The 20088-nt window shown below is 35.0% G+C and overlaps 1 protein-coding gene across 3 annotated transcripts; it reads left to right on the top strand.

The window, feature by feature from the left end:
* The first annotated feature begins 532 nt into the window (after positions 1 to 532).
* Positions 533 to 18365, top strand: EMB2746 (RNA-metabolising metallo-beta-lactamase family protein). 3 transcript variants are annotated; one of them, XM_011074724.3, is made up of 17 exons: positions 533 to 859; positions 1685 to 1913; positions 2229 to 2352; positions 3374 to 3430; positions 3824 to 4015; positions 4102 to 4179; positions 8687 to 8869; positions 8951 to 9031; positions 10423 to 10488; positions 10557 to 10649; positions 12261 to 12386; positions 13222 to 13335; positions 13901 to 13996; positions 14122 to 14219; positions 14296 to 14744; positions 16452 to 16834; positions 17975 to 18365. In XM_011074724.3, exons 1-17 carry the CDS (start codon positions 751 to 753, stop codon positions 18068 to 18070), a joined length of 2574 nt encoding a protein of 857 aa, XP_011073026.1. In that variant the 5' UTR covers positions 533 to 750; the 3' UTR covers positions 18071 to 18365. The 3 variants fall into 3 exon arrangements, with proteins under 3 accessions (XP_011073026.1, XP_011073024.1, XP_011073027.2); XM_011074722.3 differs by having other exon boundaries at positions 534 to 859; positions 16389 to 16834; XM_011074725.3 differs by lacking the exon at positions 533 to 859 and having other exon boundaries at positions 1772 to 1913; positions 2229 to 2338; positions 16389 to 16834.
* The last annotated feature ends 1723 nt before the right edge of the window (positions 18366 to 20088 follow it).

The following is a 20088-nucleotide window of genomic DNA, read 5'->3' as shown; positions in this document are numbered from 1 at the left end:
TGCTCGTCCCAGTCATCGCCACCAGCCCCCTCCCTTTCTTTCTCTCTCTCTCTATATATATATAATTGAAATTATATATATAAATATATTGCATATATATTTTGAATTAAATTTATATAAAATATATATTATTTAAATGTACAATTAAATTTATACGGTTGATTGGAATTAAGTAAAATTTAGACCGTTGATTTGTCAATCAAATTTCGATCTTATGTTCAAATAAGATCCAACAGTTGTAAATAATGCAAATGTCGTTTTATAAAAAAAATATTTAAAAAAATATAGAAAAGCGCATGTAAGACATGCGACAACATAAGGAGTGTTCTTGTTTTATTTTTTAGAACATAAAAGATAAATTGCTATTCTTTTTTTAAAGGGGGTAAATTGCTCATTTTGAATATCATGGGGTAAATTGCATTTAGCCCTTCAAAATAGGGGGCTTTTAGCAATTTTAGTATAGGATAGAGGCCGGTTTTGTATTTTACTTCATGTTCCGTGCACGGTCCCTCCTAAAATCTAATCCCTTTTTTTTTGGTGATAAGCAAAAGATATTTTACCCTCACTTCTCTCAGTCTCAGCTATCCCCCTTGCTCTCTAAAACCCTGCAAGAAAACACTCACATCACGCACATTTATTCTCATAGTTTTGAATTTTAGCTCCCATTTTTGATTTTCTTGCAGAGTCAATTGTCATATATATATATGCATACTAAGCACAAGTTTATATATTTCTAAGAATTGTTTAAAGATGGCTGCTTTGAATGCAATTTCAGTATGTCCTCACAAGCTCTTCTGGTGTCAGCCAAAGCCCAGAAAACGCTTCATTTCCTGTTGTGTATCTACCCCTTCAGTAAAGGGTATGAGGCTCTTTGCTTGTTTGGTACTGTTTTCGTGTTGAGTTGGATAAAGATAGTCTGGACCCATTATGTACACATTGTAAGAGCAATTCAATTGGGATTACTTGGTAGTTTATTGTTAAAATTTCTTCGTTTTGGTTGTGTCGTTCTGTAGTTTATGAGGAAAAGTGGGGACGGACTACTGAATATTTTAGCATGGAATAGCTGCTAAGGGCATAGATTTTCTAAAAGTTTTCCTGCCTTTTTGTAGTGTAAGTTACAGTTGAATACCGTTTAGGAACCAAATTGATTCACTATCTTGTCTGTGTCGTTTTATTGTTTAATCTGTTTGATTGTTACTTGGTTTTTGAAATAAGGGGTCATTTTCTTCCTGGTTCAGAAAGTGGGAATTTGTTCTATGAGTAGTTTATATTTGAGTGGTGGGTTGGCAAATGGCAAAATGTTTAGCTATACTGGGTTGTTAAATAGACTCAATGTAGATTATATTTCTTAAAATATCTAAGTTTATAATAGATTGTATTTATTAAAATAGAGTTGGTTGAACTTAGAAAAATGCCCATTCTTGAAGATCAGAGGTAGTATATTATACAAAAGAAATCCTGACATAGTATCTCTCAATATAGATTATTTCTTATAAAGTTGTTTTTTTAAATATAAGCTTGATTCAATCATTATAATAGAGGATGTATTTATATCCTAACCCTTCCTGAGGGCTCGCGTGTATGGGAATTTTTACCTGTTATGGCCAAGTCACTTTCTAGTTGTATTTTGAGTCTACCTTATTCTGAAGTAGGTGCTTGATTTGTTCTTTATATGTTTTTTAAGGTTCGCGTGGGTCCAAAGTGCCTCGCAGAAGGTCTGGAAGAACAGAAGGAGCTGGAAAGAGTATGGAGGATTCTGTTAAGCGCAAGATGGAGCAATTTTATGAAGGCTCTGACGGGCCTCCTTTACGCATACTACCAATTGGGGGTTTAGGAGAAATTGGGATGAATTGCATGCTAGTAGGGAATTTTGATCGTTATATCTTGATCGATGCCGGTGTAATGTTCCCAGAGTAAGTTTTTATATTTAATCATAAAACATTCAGTATCACAGGATTGCTAGAAGCTGATAGCTCTGCTTTATGAGGAAGTTCATTTGGTTTTATGCTCCATAACACTGTTGTTTTAAATGAGTGGTGCAGACTTTGTTATTATCATGTCATGAAAACTGCTAGTAAAGAAAGAATCTTCGGCATATTTCTGCCAAAAGTGAAACTTCGTGCTGCCAGCCACACTTGTCTTCCTTTTCTTTCTTCCTTTTGTTGAAACTTTTGGTTTGTCGATCTTCTAATGTTAATATTTTGATATACTTTACATATATTTTTCAGCTACGATGAACTTGGTGTCCAGAAGATTATACCTGATACCACTTTTATCAAGAAATGGAGCCACAAAATTGAAGCAGTTATTATTACTCATGGGCATGAAGACCACATTGGTGCGTTGCCTTGGGTAAAGTTTCTAATTCTGCTTCTTAGAACACATCATCAAAAAGATAGTGACAGATGATACCATGCGAAATTTATGATGAACTCGGATATTCAGATATGTAGTTCATCTGTGGAGATAATTGAGAAGTTTAGATACTAGCTGAAATAAGTCCAGGTAGACTCATAGTGTTTTGCTCCATTCTTTTGTGCTTTCTTTTCTTTACATTTCTGGTTCTCCCATTTTGACTTTTCCTATCGGCGTATAGATGCATCTTTATAATCTATATTTAGTTCAGGTTCTGCATGGTGACTCGCCAGTCAGTAATGTTTAAATTAAATATAGATCAGAATTACCTTCCCGTCAAATTTCAATGTGAAGCGAGCAAAGCAAATGAATCTGGCTATTTTCAAGCTTCATGGTATTCATTATTATCCATTTGGTTTGTTTGTTTGTTTGAAGTCCTGGAAGGATGTCAGAAAGATTGCTTATATAAAAGTGTGAAAAAGTTCTCTTTTATCATTGATTTGAACTCCAAATTCTTCTGCATTTGGCTATTTGAAATCGAGGAAGAAATTCTTAAAGCATGATTGGGGATTTATTAAATATCTCTGAAGATGCTTTGAGTGAGTAGATATGATTTGCTAGTTTTACCACCTTGATTTTTGTTTCATTTGCATGGGATTGAGAAATTTTGTCTTGGCATATGGTTTCTATTTTCCTCTGCGTTGGTTATAATTTCTCAATATGAAGCATAATGGCATATTAATGTTGCATGATTTGTATATGAACATGTTGCTGAGGCAAATTTTAAGACTAATGAATCTGATATTATGATTTTTGGTGGCGCTCCACACAAATTGAAAACCTATATGACTTGGTGATATATGTGTCTTTGTTATAATACTTTCTCAATTCCTTTGCTTACTTGCAAGAACATGGGGAGAGCTCTTGTTCTTCCCTATTTTTGTCAAAGTTCATAACCATGTTAATTTTTTGTCCAATTATGCATTAATGTTTACATTGGTTATGCCCATTTGAGCAGGTTATTCCGGCTCTGGATTCTCACACACCAATATTTGCCTCATCCTTCACGATGGAGGTTTGTGATTATCATTCTATAAATTCCTTGAATTCGTTCTATTCAATGTTGACATGATTAATGTAGTACCATGTGTTCTAACATTCAAATAGTTCCACGAGTCTATCAACCAAAAGACTATCTCTGAATTCTTGGATGCTCCTTAAAGTATAGAAACTTATTATGTGCAGTTGCACAAAATCTTATGGAATATCTTCTTTTTATCAACCCTCATCCTAGCTGATTGACTCAGAAAAGGTCATGGATAACAAGTGATCAGTGGCAACTATTAATAGATTTAAACGGTGCAAATGATGCAAAAATTTGCAGATGTTAGTTGGATAGTTGTGAATAATTCAAAATTGCACATTTTACTTGGATACTCATGAATATTTTTTCTTTTCCGTTAAACAGCTTATCAAAAAGCGCTTAAAGGAGTTTGGGATCTTTGTTCCATCTAGACTTAAGGTGTTTAAGACTCGGCGGAGATTTGTTGCTGGTCCATTTGAAGTTGAACCCATTAGAGTCACGCATTCTATTCCAGATTGTTCTGGGTTGGTTTTCCGGTGTGCTGATGGTACTATTTTCCACACAGGGGACTGGAAGGTACTTTCTTGCTTCTCTTTGTATTTGGTGCTTATCTACTTATTTCTTTTAGCTTCTATTTTCATTGTTGACAAGTAAGTTGACAGATAGATGAGTCACCACTGGATGGGAAAGTTTTTGATCGTGAGGCTCTGGAAGAACTTTCGAAAGAAGGAGTGACTTTGGTGAGCTATAGAATATGTCTTTCCAATCCCTGTTTAATGTTAAAATCTTCAGTACTCAGTCAACATTTTTTATGCATCTCTTGATATGTATTTATGTAAATAGATCCTTTTTTGGTGAAAATTATATTTTGACTGGCAGAAAAAAAAAGAGTTTCTGTGTGTTCTTAACTAAACACAAAGTTTACCAGTATGGTCTATGAAAATCATGAATTGATTCTCCAAATAACTGTAAAATCACAAGAGAATCACAAAAAATCTTAGTGATTCTTGTGATATCTATATGATTTGATTGTGGAAATATTTCCTTATTTTTTAGATATACACATGTAATTCACTTCTATAAATAGGTGGAGTTATATCATTAAACTAAGAGAGAATAATATGATTTAGCTCTTTGGGCATTTGTCTCGTGGATGTAGGTCATATGACCGAACCACGTAAATGTTCGTCTTGTGTTTATCTCTTCACTTATCTAAAACTCTGACATGGTATTAGAGCGGGTTTCTCAAAAGAAAAAAAAAAACAAAAAAGAGAGAGAGAGAGCGCCTGCTAAAAACCTTAGAGGACTGGCCCTGCCTTATTTGCGCGCTGCCTTTTGAAACCCTAGCTGTGCCACCACCTGAAAACCTAGTTGTGTGCCGCTCCCCCCACTTGAAACCCTAGCTATGCGCCGCCATTGCCCTACCTTCGCTGCCTTTTGAAACCCTAGAGCGCCGCCGCCTGAAACCCTAATTTGTCTTATACCTAATTTGTGTGTCTGTGTGTCTGATCGACCTTGTTCTATAGGTTAAGTGCCTGTCTACTGGCGTTTTGCAGCTAAAACTGGTCGTTTGACATGATGTCTCTATTTATGCTACTGCGGATGTGTGTGCATGGCATGACGACGCCTTGACCTCCGATGACCTCTCTCGGCGTCATGTCACACTGAAAGAAAAGTTTTGACTTTGTTGTTCAAGTTGTCAAGATCTCCATGTCCAATTTGAGGGGGAGTGTTGAGAATCATGAATTGATTCTCCAAATAACTGTAAAATCACAAGAGAATCACAATAAAATCTTAGTGATTCACATAGTGATTCTCGTGATATCTATATGGTTTGATTTTGGAAATATTTCCTTATTTTATGTTATACGCATATGTAATTCACCTATATAAAACAGGTGAAGGTTATATCATCAAACTAAGAGAGAATAATATGATTTAGCTCTTTGGGCTTTTGTCTCGTGGACGTAGGTCATATGACCGAATCACGTAAATGTTCGTCTTGTCTTTTGTGTTTCTCTCTTCACTTATCTAAAACTCTGACATGGTCACTTGTTTGCCATATTTGTATATGTAAGCTATCTTTCAATGGAGAAATTAGGGATGGCAATTGGACTTGGATCCGGTAGAATCCGCCCCATTCGGGTCCAAAAAATTACAAGCCCGGCGGGTAGCGGGTCCCAAGTGTTAGGATCCGGCCTGGTCCGGGGCGGGTCCTTAAGGACCTTATTTATATATCTTATTTTACTTTATTTTGGTATTAATAAATACTAACAAAATATTATTTTATTTTATTTGTTTATTGTTAGGTATTTGTTCAACAATTGATAAATTAAAACATTATCTCACAATACTTAAAATGAGGACAAAAATGAAGAAATTGTTAGTAATATATAATTGCTATAAATTGTTTGGTTTGTTTTTATGAATAATTCATTTATACTTGACAATTTATTGTTTGGCCTTGAATATTTGAGCTAGGCCATGAACAATTTTATTTGTAATTGATATTTTAATTTTTTTATATATATTTACAAAATAAATAATAGAAATAAAAATTAAAATAACTTGGTCTACCGGGTTAGACCGCCCTTGTGGGTTTTCTATCGGGGCGGGGGTGGGGTTTGAAAATGACCGGGGCACGGTGGGTCTCTGGTCCACCCAGACCTGGCCCGTTGCCACCCCTAGGATAACTCTGAGATACACTAAGGCATGTGTCTGAGAGGAGACTGAGCAGTAATACTATAGCCATGAAACATGCTGATATATACTTGAGCGATCAAACCTTATATAGTGTTTGGTTTCATTTTTGGCCCATCTCAAAAAAAAAAAATCCAAACATACACACTATCTATAGCACATACTTATTTATCTTTATTTTTCTCTCTCTATCTCATAGTAGTCAATGACGCCGAATGGCGCGCGCCTTCAGCATGGCGCCGCCATAATGTGCGCCTGCCCAGGCGCGCGCCAGGTGCGCGATGAAAGAAAAGGATCTGGGCGGCCTGCGTTTTGGCTAGGCTGCCTAGGCCCATGAATTAAAAAAAAAAGTTAATAAACCCTAATTTCCTAAATATAAAAGGAATTTCCTAAATATAAACCCTAAAAAAAATTAACTTAATAAACCCTAATTTCCTAAGTTAATTTTTGGCGTGTACAACAGTACAAGCTCTAATTATGCCGATTGAATCTTTGAAATTGATGTGATTTTATTAATCTTTGAATGCTTTAATCGTTCTCTTAGTGCTTTTTTCTTTTGGGATGATTTAATTATATGAAGTTTTGTTATGTTCAATTTGTTGTTTTATATGTCTTATTTAACTCCTTATACATTAATCTAATCAAAATAATACTAATTATATAAATATATAGATTATTTCTTATATTTGTGCCATCCTTTGAAAAGGCGCGCCTGCGCTGTGCACCATGGCTCCAGGAGCCCTTGGCACCATTGTGCCCCATGCGCCACTGACTACTATGCTCTATCTCCACAGAACACACCAAAACAAGTTAAAAATGAAACCAAACATAGTGTTAGTTTTTTTTCTCCATTTCCATACTATCTTTAGTTAAACAAATTAACAAAAAGTTTGGACTTATGATGATGGTATGTGGAAGCCAACTCTAAACATATTGGAATGAGGCTATGTGGAGTTATTTGTGCGATGCTTGATTAGTTTGAAGAGAAGTGTTGTTCTAGCATTAGTTCTTGGGTTCTTCATCCCCAGGCTTTACGAGCATAATAATTGAAGAAACAACACCATGAGCTACAATAGAGAACACAGACATATAGGAGATTTTCCTGCAAAAATTATTCATTTCCTTGTGTACTTGGGTTCTATAGATTTTTAAGGTGTGTGTTTACATAGCCAAGAACCAATCTAAGTCCCATATAATTGTTCAGTTGCATTTAGGCTTATATAGTTGGTATTAGGCTGATATCTGTGTTTACCTCCTTTCTGTGGTGAACATGGTCATAGTTGTTTTTCCTGAATTATGTTGTATGTTTCTTTTTGAATATTGTCTAACCGTTGAGGATTATATGCAGTTCCCTACTAGCAATTTTCTATGAACAGTTTTGTTATGAGTTAGTCTATCATGAGTGCCATCCCTTGTAGAAATAGAGCTTAAGAGGCTCACTTGAAGTTTTCTTGTTTCTATGTTTTGGTTTGTTGACTGGTTTAGTCGGTAGTTTAAATTCAAGAGAACATGTTGGCTGCCTAGTGATGTCTCACCATAAGACATGTCATTCATTACGAGGTATGATTACAATTGGACTTCTAATATATTTGAGAGTGGGGTGAATATATCAACACATGATATTGCAGTATTAAAGTTTCAACACATGATATTAGGAGCTACAATTGCATGATTTTAGTTCTTCCATAATGAAGCATCAAATTCTGCAGAGTAATAGAAATGATTTGGGGATAACTAAAACAGAGAAATTTATAACGAATATCCATATCTTATCTGGTGCATCCTAAAGTTCCTTCTAGCTGTGCCTCTGGTGCGGGGCATGTATGGATGTGCATGACTTGCTGGAGGAGAGAACGAAGTCTATGCAAGTTGGACTTGGATGCTCTGTACTGTGCTTTAATAACCTTTCTCATGAATTAATCACAAGCTTGTTGGGGAAGCCTAGCAGTTACGAGTTCCCGGACTTATATGTTCACTTATGCAATCAAACTTGACTTCTATTTACTAATTCTTGATCTTCACAGTAATATTTGATATTAGCATTAGCTACTCTTTGTTATTCTTCCTTTCCAGAGCTTTTCAAGGATTACATTAATCGATAATGCGTCATGCGTGATGATAAAAATGATTTTTCGATGGTTCTAGCAAGCGTCAAAAGCAACTTGAATCTCCTTGGACAATGGTGAATAACAAAAGAAGAAAATATATTTTGGTGTTGGGGGTTTTGCTATTCCAGTGATGAATGATTTCCCAAGAGTTTGCCTGGAGCTGGGCTCTGACCATAACATCCTGTTCTGACATAGTCTAGTTGCAGGAGCGGAGGGTAAACTAGGTATTAAAGGAGAAAAAGACCTATGCCATGCCAACTGTTTTTTCAGCAGCGATAATTATGAACCATGCCACTCTCCTGGAACATCCTGCAAGTTTATGTCCACTTTAGTTGTGGACTATTAACATTGCTGATATCATAATACTTATGGATACTAATCAGTCCTGAATTATTCCTCAGCCAAAGATGCATCACTTACTTTCCGACTTGATTTGTAGATGATGAGCGACTCAACAAATGTACTTTCACCGGGAAGAACACTAAGTGAGACAGTTGTGGCAGATTCGTTATTAAGGCATATCTCGGCAGCCAAAGGAAGGGTTATCACTACTCAATTTGCTTCAAATATTCACCGGCTTGGTAGTGTAAAAGCTGCAGCAGATTTGACTGGCCGGAAGTTGGTATGCATATTCTTTTTGATGTCTTCTTCATAAATTCATTATTGAAATTTAGAGATGGATGACATAGCCATCTGGATTTAGGTATTTGTTGGTATGTCCTTGAGGACATACCTTGATGCTGCGTGGAAAGATGGAAAAGCACCGATTGATCCTTCAACTCTGGTAATGGCTTCAAAACATTTAACCTGGTCGATCCTTTAATTTCTGAAGCAGGATTTAATAGACCATGCATCCATCTTTTTCTATTTATTAAGGTTCAGGCCTTTAGAGTAGTTACTTTTGGTCTCACAAAATGTGAGTCGACTAAAATGCCCTTATACTTATTTCATTTACAAATAACTATAAGGGCATTTTAGTCGACTCACATTTTGATTAATTAGTTATATGAATAATTTTGTTCACCTAGATTTGAAGTTAACTTATTTTTCAATTTTAATCAATAGTCCATTTTATCTTCCTCCACTCCCCACACCCTCCCCTTTTTATTTAATTAGATAAATATTTCAAAAACGTTAATTGTGCACACATATTGAGTGTGCTTTGGTTGCTAGTACGTATAATTTTCTTTTCCACAAATGGTCTAACCTAGAAAAGAAAATAAGTCAAGAGCTCGTGGCGTTTGATTAGCATCTTATCTACTTAAAACTTAGTGATTAACTTCCCATCTAAAAATTAACATCTTATCTACTAAGAATTTAAGAATTAATCTTATATCTAATGATTTAATTCTTTTTCAGCTGTAACTGAAGCGTCATTAAGGATGTCCTTATTAATATTTGTGTGCATCAAGTGTTTTTTGTGAGATTTGTATCTCAAGCATGAAGCATGGGATATCAATGTTATATTTAACCTTCGACATGTTTGGTAGAGACACTGATTAATCAGAAATGACCATTTGAGCATTATTGCAATTATTAATGATGGGGGAAATTATCTTAGCAAGAATGTTCAGCATGTATTTGCTTTGTCATGTATTTTTGTTTGAGTTTTTATTACTTGATATAGGATCATAAAGAACTCACTGTTTATGGTTCTTGTTTGAATACATCTTTTCGCTTTTCACATCTTAGCTTTGAAATTGGTGATGAATGTTTGGGTAAATACATACAGTGAAGCCCTTATTCATTTGATCACTACAAATATGTTTGTGGCCTTTTAATGCATTATACATCCCTTTGACATACTTAACCCAAACTGTACTCAGAAGGAGTTGGAATTTTTCTTTAGATTGACTAGGTTGGTGAAAACTTTGGACACACAGTCTCGCCTCGTAATAGTTTTTGGTCTCCTACTCTCTTGTTCTCATTTTTCTGTCTGGTGAAGTGTTCAAGTAGTTATTTATCAATCTCAAAAAGAAAACAAAAAGGATGCTGCTGTATCCTTGCTCTTAAATCCTTCAGTTTCAGATAACAAAGTGATATCTAGTAGCCCTCCACTCAACCAAATAATTTATCATTGGCAGATTGTAGCCTAACTCATATTTAAGTTTCCTCTGTATTTGTGCACTTCGTTCTCAATGTTTGCACACTGCCTTATATAGCTTTTCTTTACAGGTGAAAGTGGAAGATATCGATGCTTATGCACCAAAGGACTTGCTGATTGTCACCACTGGTTCTCAAGTAGGTTATACTGGCCTTCTTTGCTAATGATAGTTATAACATTGATTAGCCTTCTTTTGTTTTGTCAGGCAGAACCACGTGCTGCCCTGAATCTTGCATCATATGGAAGTAGTCATTCCCTCAAGCTGAACAAAGAAGATCTGATTTTATATTCTGCAAAGGTAATGAATTTCACTAGTCAATTAATTTGTAGCAAAGCTCCTAATACTAAAATTTCTGATTTCTGGATTTTACAATTAACTATGTTAAGATAACTACATTATATCATTGGATGCATAGGTTATGCATAAATTGAATTCCATAAGAAAGCAAACTGCTGCACTTGCTAGATGCTCAAGCTTTAGTTGGCTTCAGTGACTTCAATTATGCTGCAACTCAAGTATCATTAAAGCGGAGTGTTTAAGTTTAAAATATCATCCTTTTAGTAGTTTAATAATTGTATGCACACTCTCTTTCTTGTTTTGCTTGGAATCATATTCAAATATGTCATTTGGATCAAATATACAACAAAATGTAATACTATCTGTCAAGTTTGTTACGGTTATCTTAGTTTCTAAGTTAAATTGTGATTTCTATTGTAAAGTCCTGGCTGTTATTGAGGAAAAATTTGCTGGCCCACATATTCAGATGTCTTGTTAAAGCTAATCCAAATAGCAGCTGTGGAGGGATGCTAAGAGCATGTTGACAGGTTCAAAGATGTACAATGACATCTGATGACATATCAGGAATTATGGCATTTGTTATTAGAATTCACAAACATGTTCTTTTTCCTAATGCATTTGATTGTACTAAGCACCCACTTTATCGTGCATTTTACTTCATTGGATTGTAGTACATATGATACATATTCTTCATGATACTTACTCTGATTGATTCATAACTTTTTACTTCTATTCAGGCTCATCTTTAGGCCAAAAATTGTTTCTATGTAGATTTAATATATTTAATTAATGGTTTCATGAAATGATTTTGGAAAATCTATTTATTTTTGAGCTTGCTAAATGATTGATTAAAGCACACAATGGTTACTTAAACATGTATTTTAGCTCTTACAACTGGGGTATCGAACTTAGGCAATCTGAGAAAAATATATGTGGAAATTAAGTGAATTAAAAGCCACGTTCAATCTTTTCAGTATTGGCAGCTTCTGTTCTCCATTTTTTAAATTTAATTAGCATATCGACTTGTCCCAGTCTTTAGTATAACTGACTGATGTAATCTGAAGAACTGAATCAGGTATAACCAAGTTGGTGAAATTTTGTGTCAAATTGGAATGTTGCACACAATAGATATGAAAATGTGGTTTTGCATTGGTGCATTCACTGCTCAGATTTTGTTGTAAAATCAGTGGGTAGCTCAATATTCAGATTATATGGTTTCTTAAATTCAGAAGCAACTCCTCTCACATCCCCAATAAAGAACAAAAAAGATATGGAAATCCAGGAAATCATTGAGTTCTTTATTTCATATTGATTTGATGTTTTATTATTCAACTGTACTCTATATTATCACCTATGTTTTTTTTTGTTATGGATCTCACAGATTATAATCTTGTTTGTTCTTTAAATTCCCTCCTTCTCTATCCATATTTTGGAGTGGAATTCATAAAATAAAACTGATGAGGTCGTTATAATAACTTTTCAAACCTCTTACTTGTTTTGGGTCAAGCTTAAATTTCTCAAAACTTGTTTCTTTCCTAATTGAATATTTGATGTTCATGTTTGTAGCAGATTTCGACAGATATTCAGTTCCTTATAAGTTCAACATTGTAGGTAATCCCAGGTAATGAGACAAGAGTCATGAAAATGCTAAACCGTGTATCAGAAATTGGATCAACGATAGTGATGGGGAAGAATGAACTGCTGCATACATCTGGTCATGCCCATCGTGAAGAACTGGTAAGAGAATTAGTTTTTGAAGAATTCTTGGACGCACTATTTTGTTAAGTGGTGATGTCCAACAGGTTTTTCTGTTTATATTGGAGTTCAAAGTTTAGAAAGAAGCATTGAAAATCCAGTCCTTGGGGGTCTAGTTGTACTAATGTTGTGGACAGCATGAGGCACAGAGCTATTCTCATTTCCTTTTACATGTTGCACAAATTTTTTTGACTTAGTTTTTGTTCTAATCAAGCAATGAGCTGCTCTATTATTTGTTACACTTGATAAAAACAGTAAAATCTTTTATGTATATCTTATATGGGAATTCAAGTATTATCCTTACCCTTTGTGTCCGAAGGGTGTTCTTCATTGCTGTCTCGGTTGTCTGTCCTCTTTTATTGCATATTATGAATAGATATGTTTAGGAAAAAACTGGATCCTTTTTTGGCCACATGGAAACTTGAATAGCTTTAGGATAAGTATCTCATCTTCTGATACTATCTGTTGTTTGCATGATTTATAAAGTAATGCTGTTATGCCCTGTTCCATGTTGAATTATTTTATGCTACATTTGGATTGAAGGATTTTGATTTGCAAATAGCTCCATATTACATGGATTTAAAAAGATTTTGATTTGAAGGAAGGATTTACGGAAAAGATTTCAAATGACTCCATGTTACATGGATTTAAAATCCATTACATTGTTGTTCAGAATCAAGGATTTGAATTCTTTTCTAATATAAAATATTCCAAACTAGTTGAACGGATTTTTATTTGTGGATTTGAAATTCCTAGCCCTAAATCCATCAATTGAAAAACAACCTTGATGGAATTTCACATTGTTCGTTTTTTGAAGGACGAGGTACTAAAAATTGTTAAGCCGCAACACTTCCTACCTATTCATGGAGAACTCTTATTCTTGAAAGAGCATGAGTTGCTGGGGAAGTCAACTGGCATTCGGCATACTGCAGTAAGTAATTAGTTTCAGTTCAGATTTTTCATTGCCCTCTATAAGTTTTAGTTCAAATTCTTTTATCCCTTCTGTCTGTACGGTTCTTACTGACACAATTTGATTAATTCTCAAGAACTACCACTGGCTTAGTGGCTGCTGTAAATAAAATCGGCAGAAATTTGTAATATGGTGCAACCAAATTTCTCTCGAATGTGATCTTATTATTTGATTCTGACATACTAGTCCTAGTCCTAGAAGTCACTCGTAAAAGTTTAACAAATTAAGGAACCATGCTGATCTTATATATGAGCTTGTTTCGATCAATTATTTAGTTCCAAGATATTAGGGAAGGAGATGCACAGAGGCTGAAAAACCAGTTGCTGTGATGGGAAGTATAGTTAAAATTGAAGAGATATGCAATACATGATTTTATTTTTTTTTGTGCTATTAGGTTTTGTACTTTTTTGTACCCTTGGACCATGCAAAAACAGAAAAAATCGCGGCCTTATGGAAAGCCTTGAGATATTAGTATTTCAGTTTGTAACGTTTTGTGGCATACAATAGTCATTCTTTTCCATTTCAGGTTATAAAGAACGGAGAGATGCTAGGGGTGTCACATTTAAGAAACAGAAGAGTTCTATCAAATGGTTTCATTTCTCTGGGTAAAGAGAATCTCCAGGTTATTACTGAAACTCTCTTCCGGTGTCACTTCTCTCTCCCCTATGTCCACATTAGGGCACCTGGAGACCTTTGTATTGTTGTTTAGCTAAAGTGATATCATGCTGATTAAATTTGAACACCCAGTTGATGTACAGTGATGGTGACAAAGCATTTGGCACAGCAACTGAACTTTGTGTTGATGAGAGGATGAGAATTGCATCAGACGGCATCATTGTGGTTAGGTATGTTTTCTAGAAATCTAAAACATATTGCTTTCTTGTCTTCGATCTTGCATGATGTGTTTCCTCTGTCTTGCAGCATGGAAATTTTGCGCCCTCAAGCAGCAGATGGTTCAGTTGAGAAGGCTTTAAAAGGAAAAATAAGAATTACTACGCGATGCTTATGGCTTGATAAAGGAAAACTTTTGGATGCACTTCATAAAGCTGCACATGCTGCACTGTCGAGCTGTCCTGTAAATTGCCCTTTGGCCCACATGGAAAGAACTGTGGCTGAAGTCTTGAGAAAAATGGTAAGGAAGTACAGTAGCAAACGACCAGAAGTCATAGCTATTGCTACTGAGAATCCGGCTGGAGTTCTTGCTGATGAGATTAATAGAAAACTATCGGGAAAGCCGCACATTAGTTCTGAGATGTCGGTATTGAGAAAGGCAGTTGATGGACATGAAAAAGCGAGACTACCAATTAATATACTGGAAGATGGCAACGGTCTTGCAATTGAACGAGATACAACAGCACAGGAATTAGAAGGTTGCACAACCTTCTTGCTAAATACTGCTTTAACCATTGCTTGGCAAATTTTGAAGTTACACACTATATATTCACACACACACATACATTCCTATTTAAGGCAACTGCTCGTAGTGTGTTTGGTTGTTTGTGAATGTTTATGAATTTTTATGTTTGTTTGAGCTTCTCTCTGTGCATAAACATACGAGCACAGAAAAATAATTGGTTGTATCAAGCATGAATTACCATATGCAATGCAGTAGGGAGGATAAAACTCTCAAATAGCAATGATGTTTGCTTCCTACAGATTGTGGTCATTTCTTATTGATTGTTCTACTTGTTTATGTAATATTAATAGTTTTTGTTGATGGTTTCTACCTGTAGTGGGGCCCTAAGTTCTGTGCAAGAAGTGTAGCAAATGAAACTGTTGACATCAAATGTGAACTAAAAAGACCTTCCAAACTTGAGCTGTGAAACAAGTTGGATTTCTTATTTGATTCTGGTATGCTGGTATTTGTGATAGGTGGTAAATGTTTCACAATTAGTTAATAATATAGCGTCTAGTAGGCTTGAATTAAAGTTTTCTATGCATATCCATCTGGCTGCTATTTGTTTATAGTTTTACATTTCTTGATGTTCCTGCTAAGTCGTTATCTGTATTTTGAACAAATTGATAGTGTTCTTAGACTTCTTATGATAGCTTAAATGAAAGATTCAGAATTGGAGCTCTCAGCTTACTACATCATAATATAGCTTCAGAAGTTCAACTACCCCATCCCTGATTTAGATCGTTCACTTGGAATTCCCTGGTCTAATGGTGGCTCTGTTGAAGGTTCTAGTTGGTATCAGACCTCCTGCACTACAATGTGCATGAGAGGTAGAATAGAATTATCCAAACTGAACATTTCATTAGCCAAGCATTCTTTTCTGCTTGTGTATTGGTGAATTATGCTCTCAGCAAGCGTGGGAAGCTACAATATCATTTCCACCTTGTTATAGTTTGCAGCTGATTGCACTAGAAAGGGGTTCGACTGGTTTATCTTTTCACATAACCTTCAGATTGTACTTTCTTGTAACTGTGTAGGGGGGTGAAATTGAAAATGAACTGTGAATTTTATGATTTGCTGAAAGTCCAATAGTTCCTTGCTTTATCTTATTTGGTGCCGGATGTAAGTCTAGAATGTAGATGTTTGTTCTAATTGCTTACTTCTTCCCTTTTAATTTTAGTTTTAGGCACCAAAGGACTGTATTTGCAGTAAATAATTAAATTATCTTCTTCCCCACTGACACTCAATTTTTTTGTCTTTTCATGTATTCAATGGCTTGCACTGTAGTCTCAGTCAGGAATGTGCCTAGGCTGATACCAAAGTTGATTTATTGTCTTATTACATTAGTAAAATAAAAGTTTCTTTTCGCTAAAATAAATAAATATTTTCAGGAAACAGAAACTGTAATTATGGAAAACAAACTTTACGACCAATTTCATTCTCTTCACAGTGTTGTAGTTTATTGATTTTGGGCATGAAACAGGCATGTGGTGTCTAGTTATTGTGATTTCCCTAGTGAATTTTAGCATCTTCGTAGATCTATCTTAATATCAACATTGGTGTTCTGTAATACCTGCTTAATCTTGCCAAACTGTTCCTTTGTTTTTGTTCATGATAGATCATGATTATGAGGAGCAAGTTCAACATGAGGAAGTAATTGTATCAAATTCCAAATTGCCAGATAAAGCTCCAAATGTTGATGAATCAGATGATTTTTGGAAGTCATTCATATCACCATCAGGGCTCAAGCAGTCAGAAGGTGACAGTGATTTGCTTCCAGCAGCAGCCCACCGGGAAAAGGCCAAAGAAGAAAGCAGCGAACTAGACTCTGTCCTGCCAAAATCTCGACAGACAACTTCCAAGACTGCAAAAAGGAATAAGTGGAAACCTGAAGAGGTCAGGAAGCTGATTAAACTGCGGGGAAAACTCCATAGTAGATTCCAAGTCCTCAAAGGGCGGATGGCTCTCTGGGAAGAGATATCTTCAAGTTTATTGTTGGATGGAATTGGTAGAAGTCCTGGACAGTGTAAATCTCTTTGGGCTTCACTGGTTCAGAAATATGAGGTTTGTTTCATTTTCTGTAGTTTGAAGTATATATACACAGCCCTATGTTGGATTTGTTTTCTTTTCATAGAAAGAAATCCATATACACAGTGGTCTGCTTCTTAGAAGCTTTATCTGAGGCTAACTGAATCATAATTTTCTCAAATAATTGTATGCATGCATCTGAATCTACAATGGAAATAAGTGTAACATGAACATCCCTGTCCTTGTGAGACATTGAAATACTAGAATTCAACATTTTCCCACGACTAGAAAATTAGGAATCTAAGCGGAAAAGGAAGGAATCAGTTGAATGGGCAAAAAGCTTTTAATCCTCGATGGTGCTTATTCCATGGCTTTCTTTTGTTCAAGAGGAAGGAGAAGAGAGGAATTATGTTTTCTCATTTGCTTTTGTATGGACTCAAGAAAATAGCTTAAGATTCTTTATTTCAATCTATAGAGTTTCAAGGACATATATATTTTTTTGTACCGAGTTCATTTAATTCACTTCCCTGCCTGTCAGTCATATCTTTTGTCCCCCCCCCCCCCCAAGGTATAATTCTCTCCAATTGATGTGCGGAAGTTACATCTGCTATTCTCTTTTCTTACACAGTGCAACGATTGGTGCCATGCAAACATTTTACCTTCTTTGTTTATTGCAGACCATGTGTTATTCATTTTCACCATGGCATGCATCTTTAAAGTTACTGCATTCGATGAATGACAGCAGAAACATTCACCATCTGCCATGAATGCTGGGCTAGCAGGCACCATGTTTAGCCTAGCTCTGCAACTGTTGATTTTTCATGGACTGCTGAGCATGTCCATTCAACTGTTGATTTTCTGTAGATTTGTCTCTCTGTTGGTCGTAAACTCCATGACGTTTTCTGCTAAGCATTCACATGTTTCCTTTTCTGTTCCGTCCTGAATTACTGTAGAAGAAACAGATTTAAAGGAAAAGCCATTTTCATTGTGCTTTCGTAATTTATATTTGGATAGCTACATTTTGCTCTGATGTATATTCAGGCAATCCCGTTTGGGTTTTTCTTATTGGTGTCAGTATTGGGAGATGAAAGATGATTGCATTGTATTTATAAATATTGTTATTATAATTATTTCATCTTGTGACTAAATTTTGCCAGCATTATCGTCTTTGAACAGGAAAGTAAGCGTGATACAAAATCCCAGAAGAGCTGGCCATACTTCGAGGATTTGGACAAGATCTTATCGAACTTGGAGACCAATGCGTCCAAATGATTCTAATGCAACTCTTCTAGCTGTTTTCAGATCAATATATTCATGATGGATGGGCACAACTTGCTTTGTGAGTCACTAGAACGAATACAGAGGGCTTGATCATGAAAGGTGGGCGACACTCGATGCCCTCTCAATAGGTATCAAAGAAAGTTCATTTCAAGAATTTATGCAAAGATGGGCTAGATCTTTGCGACTAGTATAGTTAGACACAAAACAAGGAATCAATTTTGGTAGCTAGTGTCAAATATAAACTGTTTCATTAATATAAATCAAATTTGCTTGATTTTTTCATTCATACAGTTCTTGATTTATTTAAGTTGTCATTAAGCAATCTTTGAACCGTTGGGGTATCATGGGTTTGGCGGATGCATTTTGAGTTTTTGCATGTGAAATGCAGTCTTTAACTGTTTGAGTTTCTTTAGAAGTTCGTTTTTGCACTATGGCCACAGGTCAGCCTAGGAGCCTGGGGACTAGAGTTTAGCGGACATTGGGTTGGGTTCGTGGATTTACATGTCAACTGACGACTATATTTGAGATGGAGTTTGCACGTTCTCAAATTCATATCGGGATAAAGATTCTATTGGATGAATGCTATTTTAAGGTGTAAATAAATGGGTTGCTATGATAATAATCTATCAATAGGAAGACGTTTTCGTGGATTTGCATACAAATTGTGTGATTTCTCATGGGTGATTTTGAAGATAGCACACGTTTGCGTGGGTGATTTTCAAGATGATAAGAAGGATGTATTCATGATTCAATAAAAACATGGGCTTGTAGCTTAGTCTGATTGGGCACACGATTTGGCTCATTTTTGTTGTGTTAGTTTAATTGGATCTACATTACGTGTGTGTATATGTTAAGTAATTTTTGTGCATATATTTATATGCGAGAGGTTCAATTCTTTTTTTTTTTTTTTTTCTTAGAGGTATTTTCATCTTCCATTTTAAGAACTGCCTTTTTGAGATGATACGTACCATTGTGGTTTTTGTTTTATTTTCTGGTGTATTTGCACTGCAATTCGTATAATACCATCGTTAGGACCTGTGTTATTTATTTGTACGTTATCTCTATAAACCCATCCTACATATGTTGAGGCTGGGTCCTTCACCATTCGCTGCCGACCAGCCGTTGCAGATGTCCCCTGTGTGCACGTCTGTGCGCTACCCTCTTTCGGCCCAACGGCGCAGCCTGCCCCTTCATGCTGGCCTGTCGCCGCTGCTTGACTGCACTGTCCCCACTTGCAATGTACACCACAAAAGAGGCCCTACATATTTATGCTATATATAAAAGTATGGATTCGTAAGTATTTGTTCTCAAGTGTGAAAGGACAATTACACCCTTACGTAAATATTTCTGTTAATAATAACAAAAAATCAGTTATAAAAAATAAAATTCCAATAAAAAAAATATATATACAGTAGTTCTGGACTCCTAATTGCTCTAAATTACTTAGAGAATGCATAATACTCCAATTAAAAAATAAATTAATTTTTATTTTAATATTAATAGGTAAAAAAACCCTCTTCCGAAGACGTTAAGATTAAAGAAGATTGTAGACAATAATATAATAAATAATTAAATTTAAAACCTTATAAAATAGTAAATATAATCGACATAATTATTGGTCTCATTTAGTCAATTTAAATCAAGTTTTTATTAAAAATAACAAAAAATTAGTATATATCATGAATTAATTTAAAAACAAAAACTGAAAATAAAAGATATTGCTAAAAAGTAACAAAAGGGAAAATGTAGTGTTGTCTAATATATTACACAAAATAATAAATCAGGGAACAGATACTATAAAATAATATTTAAAAGTAAAATTTCAAAAAAATAGCATTAACATTTAATTAATTGCTGATTGAATTTCAATTGTATAATTATATTCTTCACAAATGAAGTTTTTGAATCATTATAATAGATTGAAATTTTCATAGATTTCTATGATATGTTTATGGATTGGATATTTCATAATCTTTTTTATTCTTTTACTTCTTTAAATTTTTTATTTT

The sequence above is a fragment of the Sesamum indicum genome, linkage group LG3, assembly GCF_026168435.1.
Source record: "Sesamum indicum cultivar Baizhima isolate 11 linkage group LG3, ASM2616843v1, whole genome shotgun sequence".
Lineage (NCBI taxonomy): Eukaryota > Viridiplantae > Streptophyta > Magnoliopsida > Lamiales > Pedaliaceae > Sesamum > Sesamum indicum.
The sequence above is the reverse complement of the archived record's forward strand: the minus strand, read 5'-3'. Positions and strand labels throughout refer to the sequence as shown.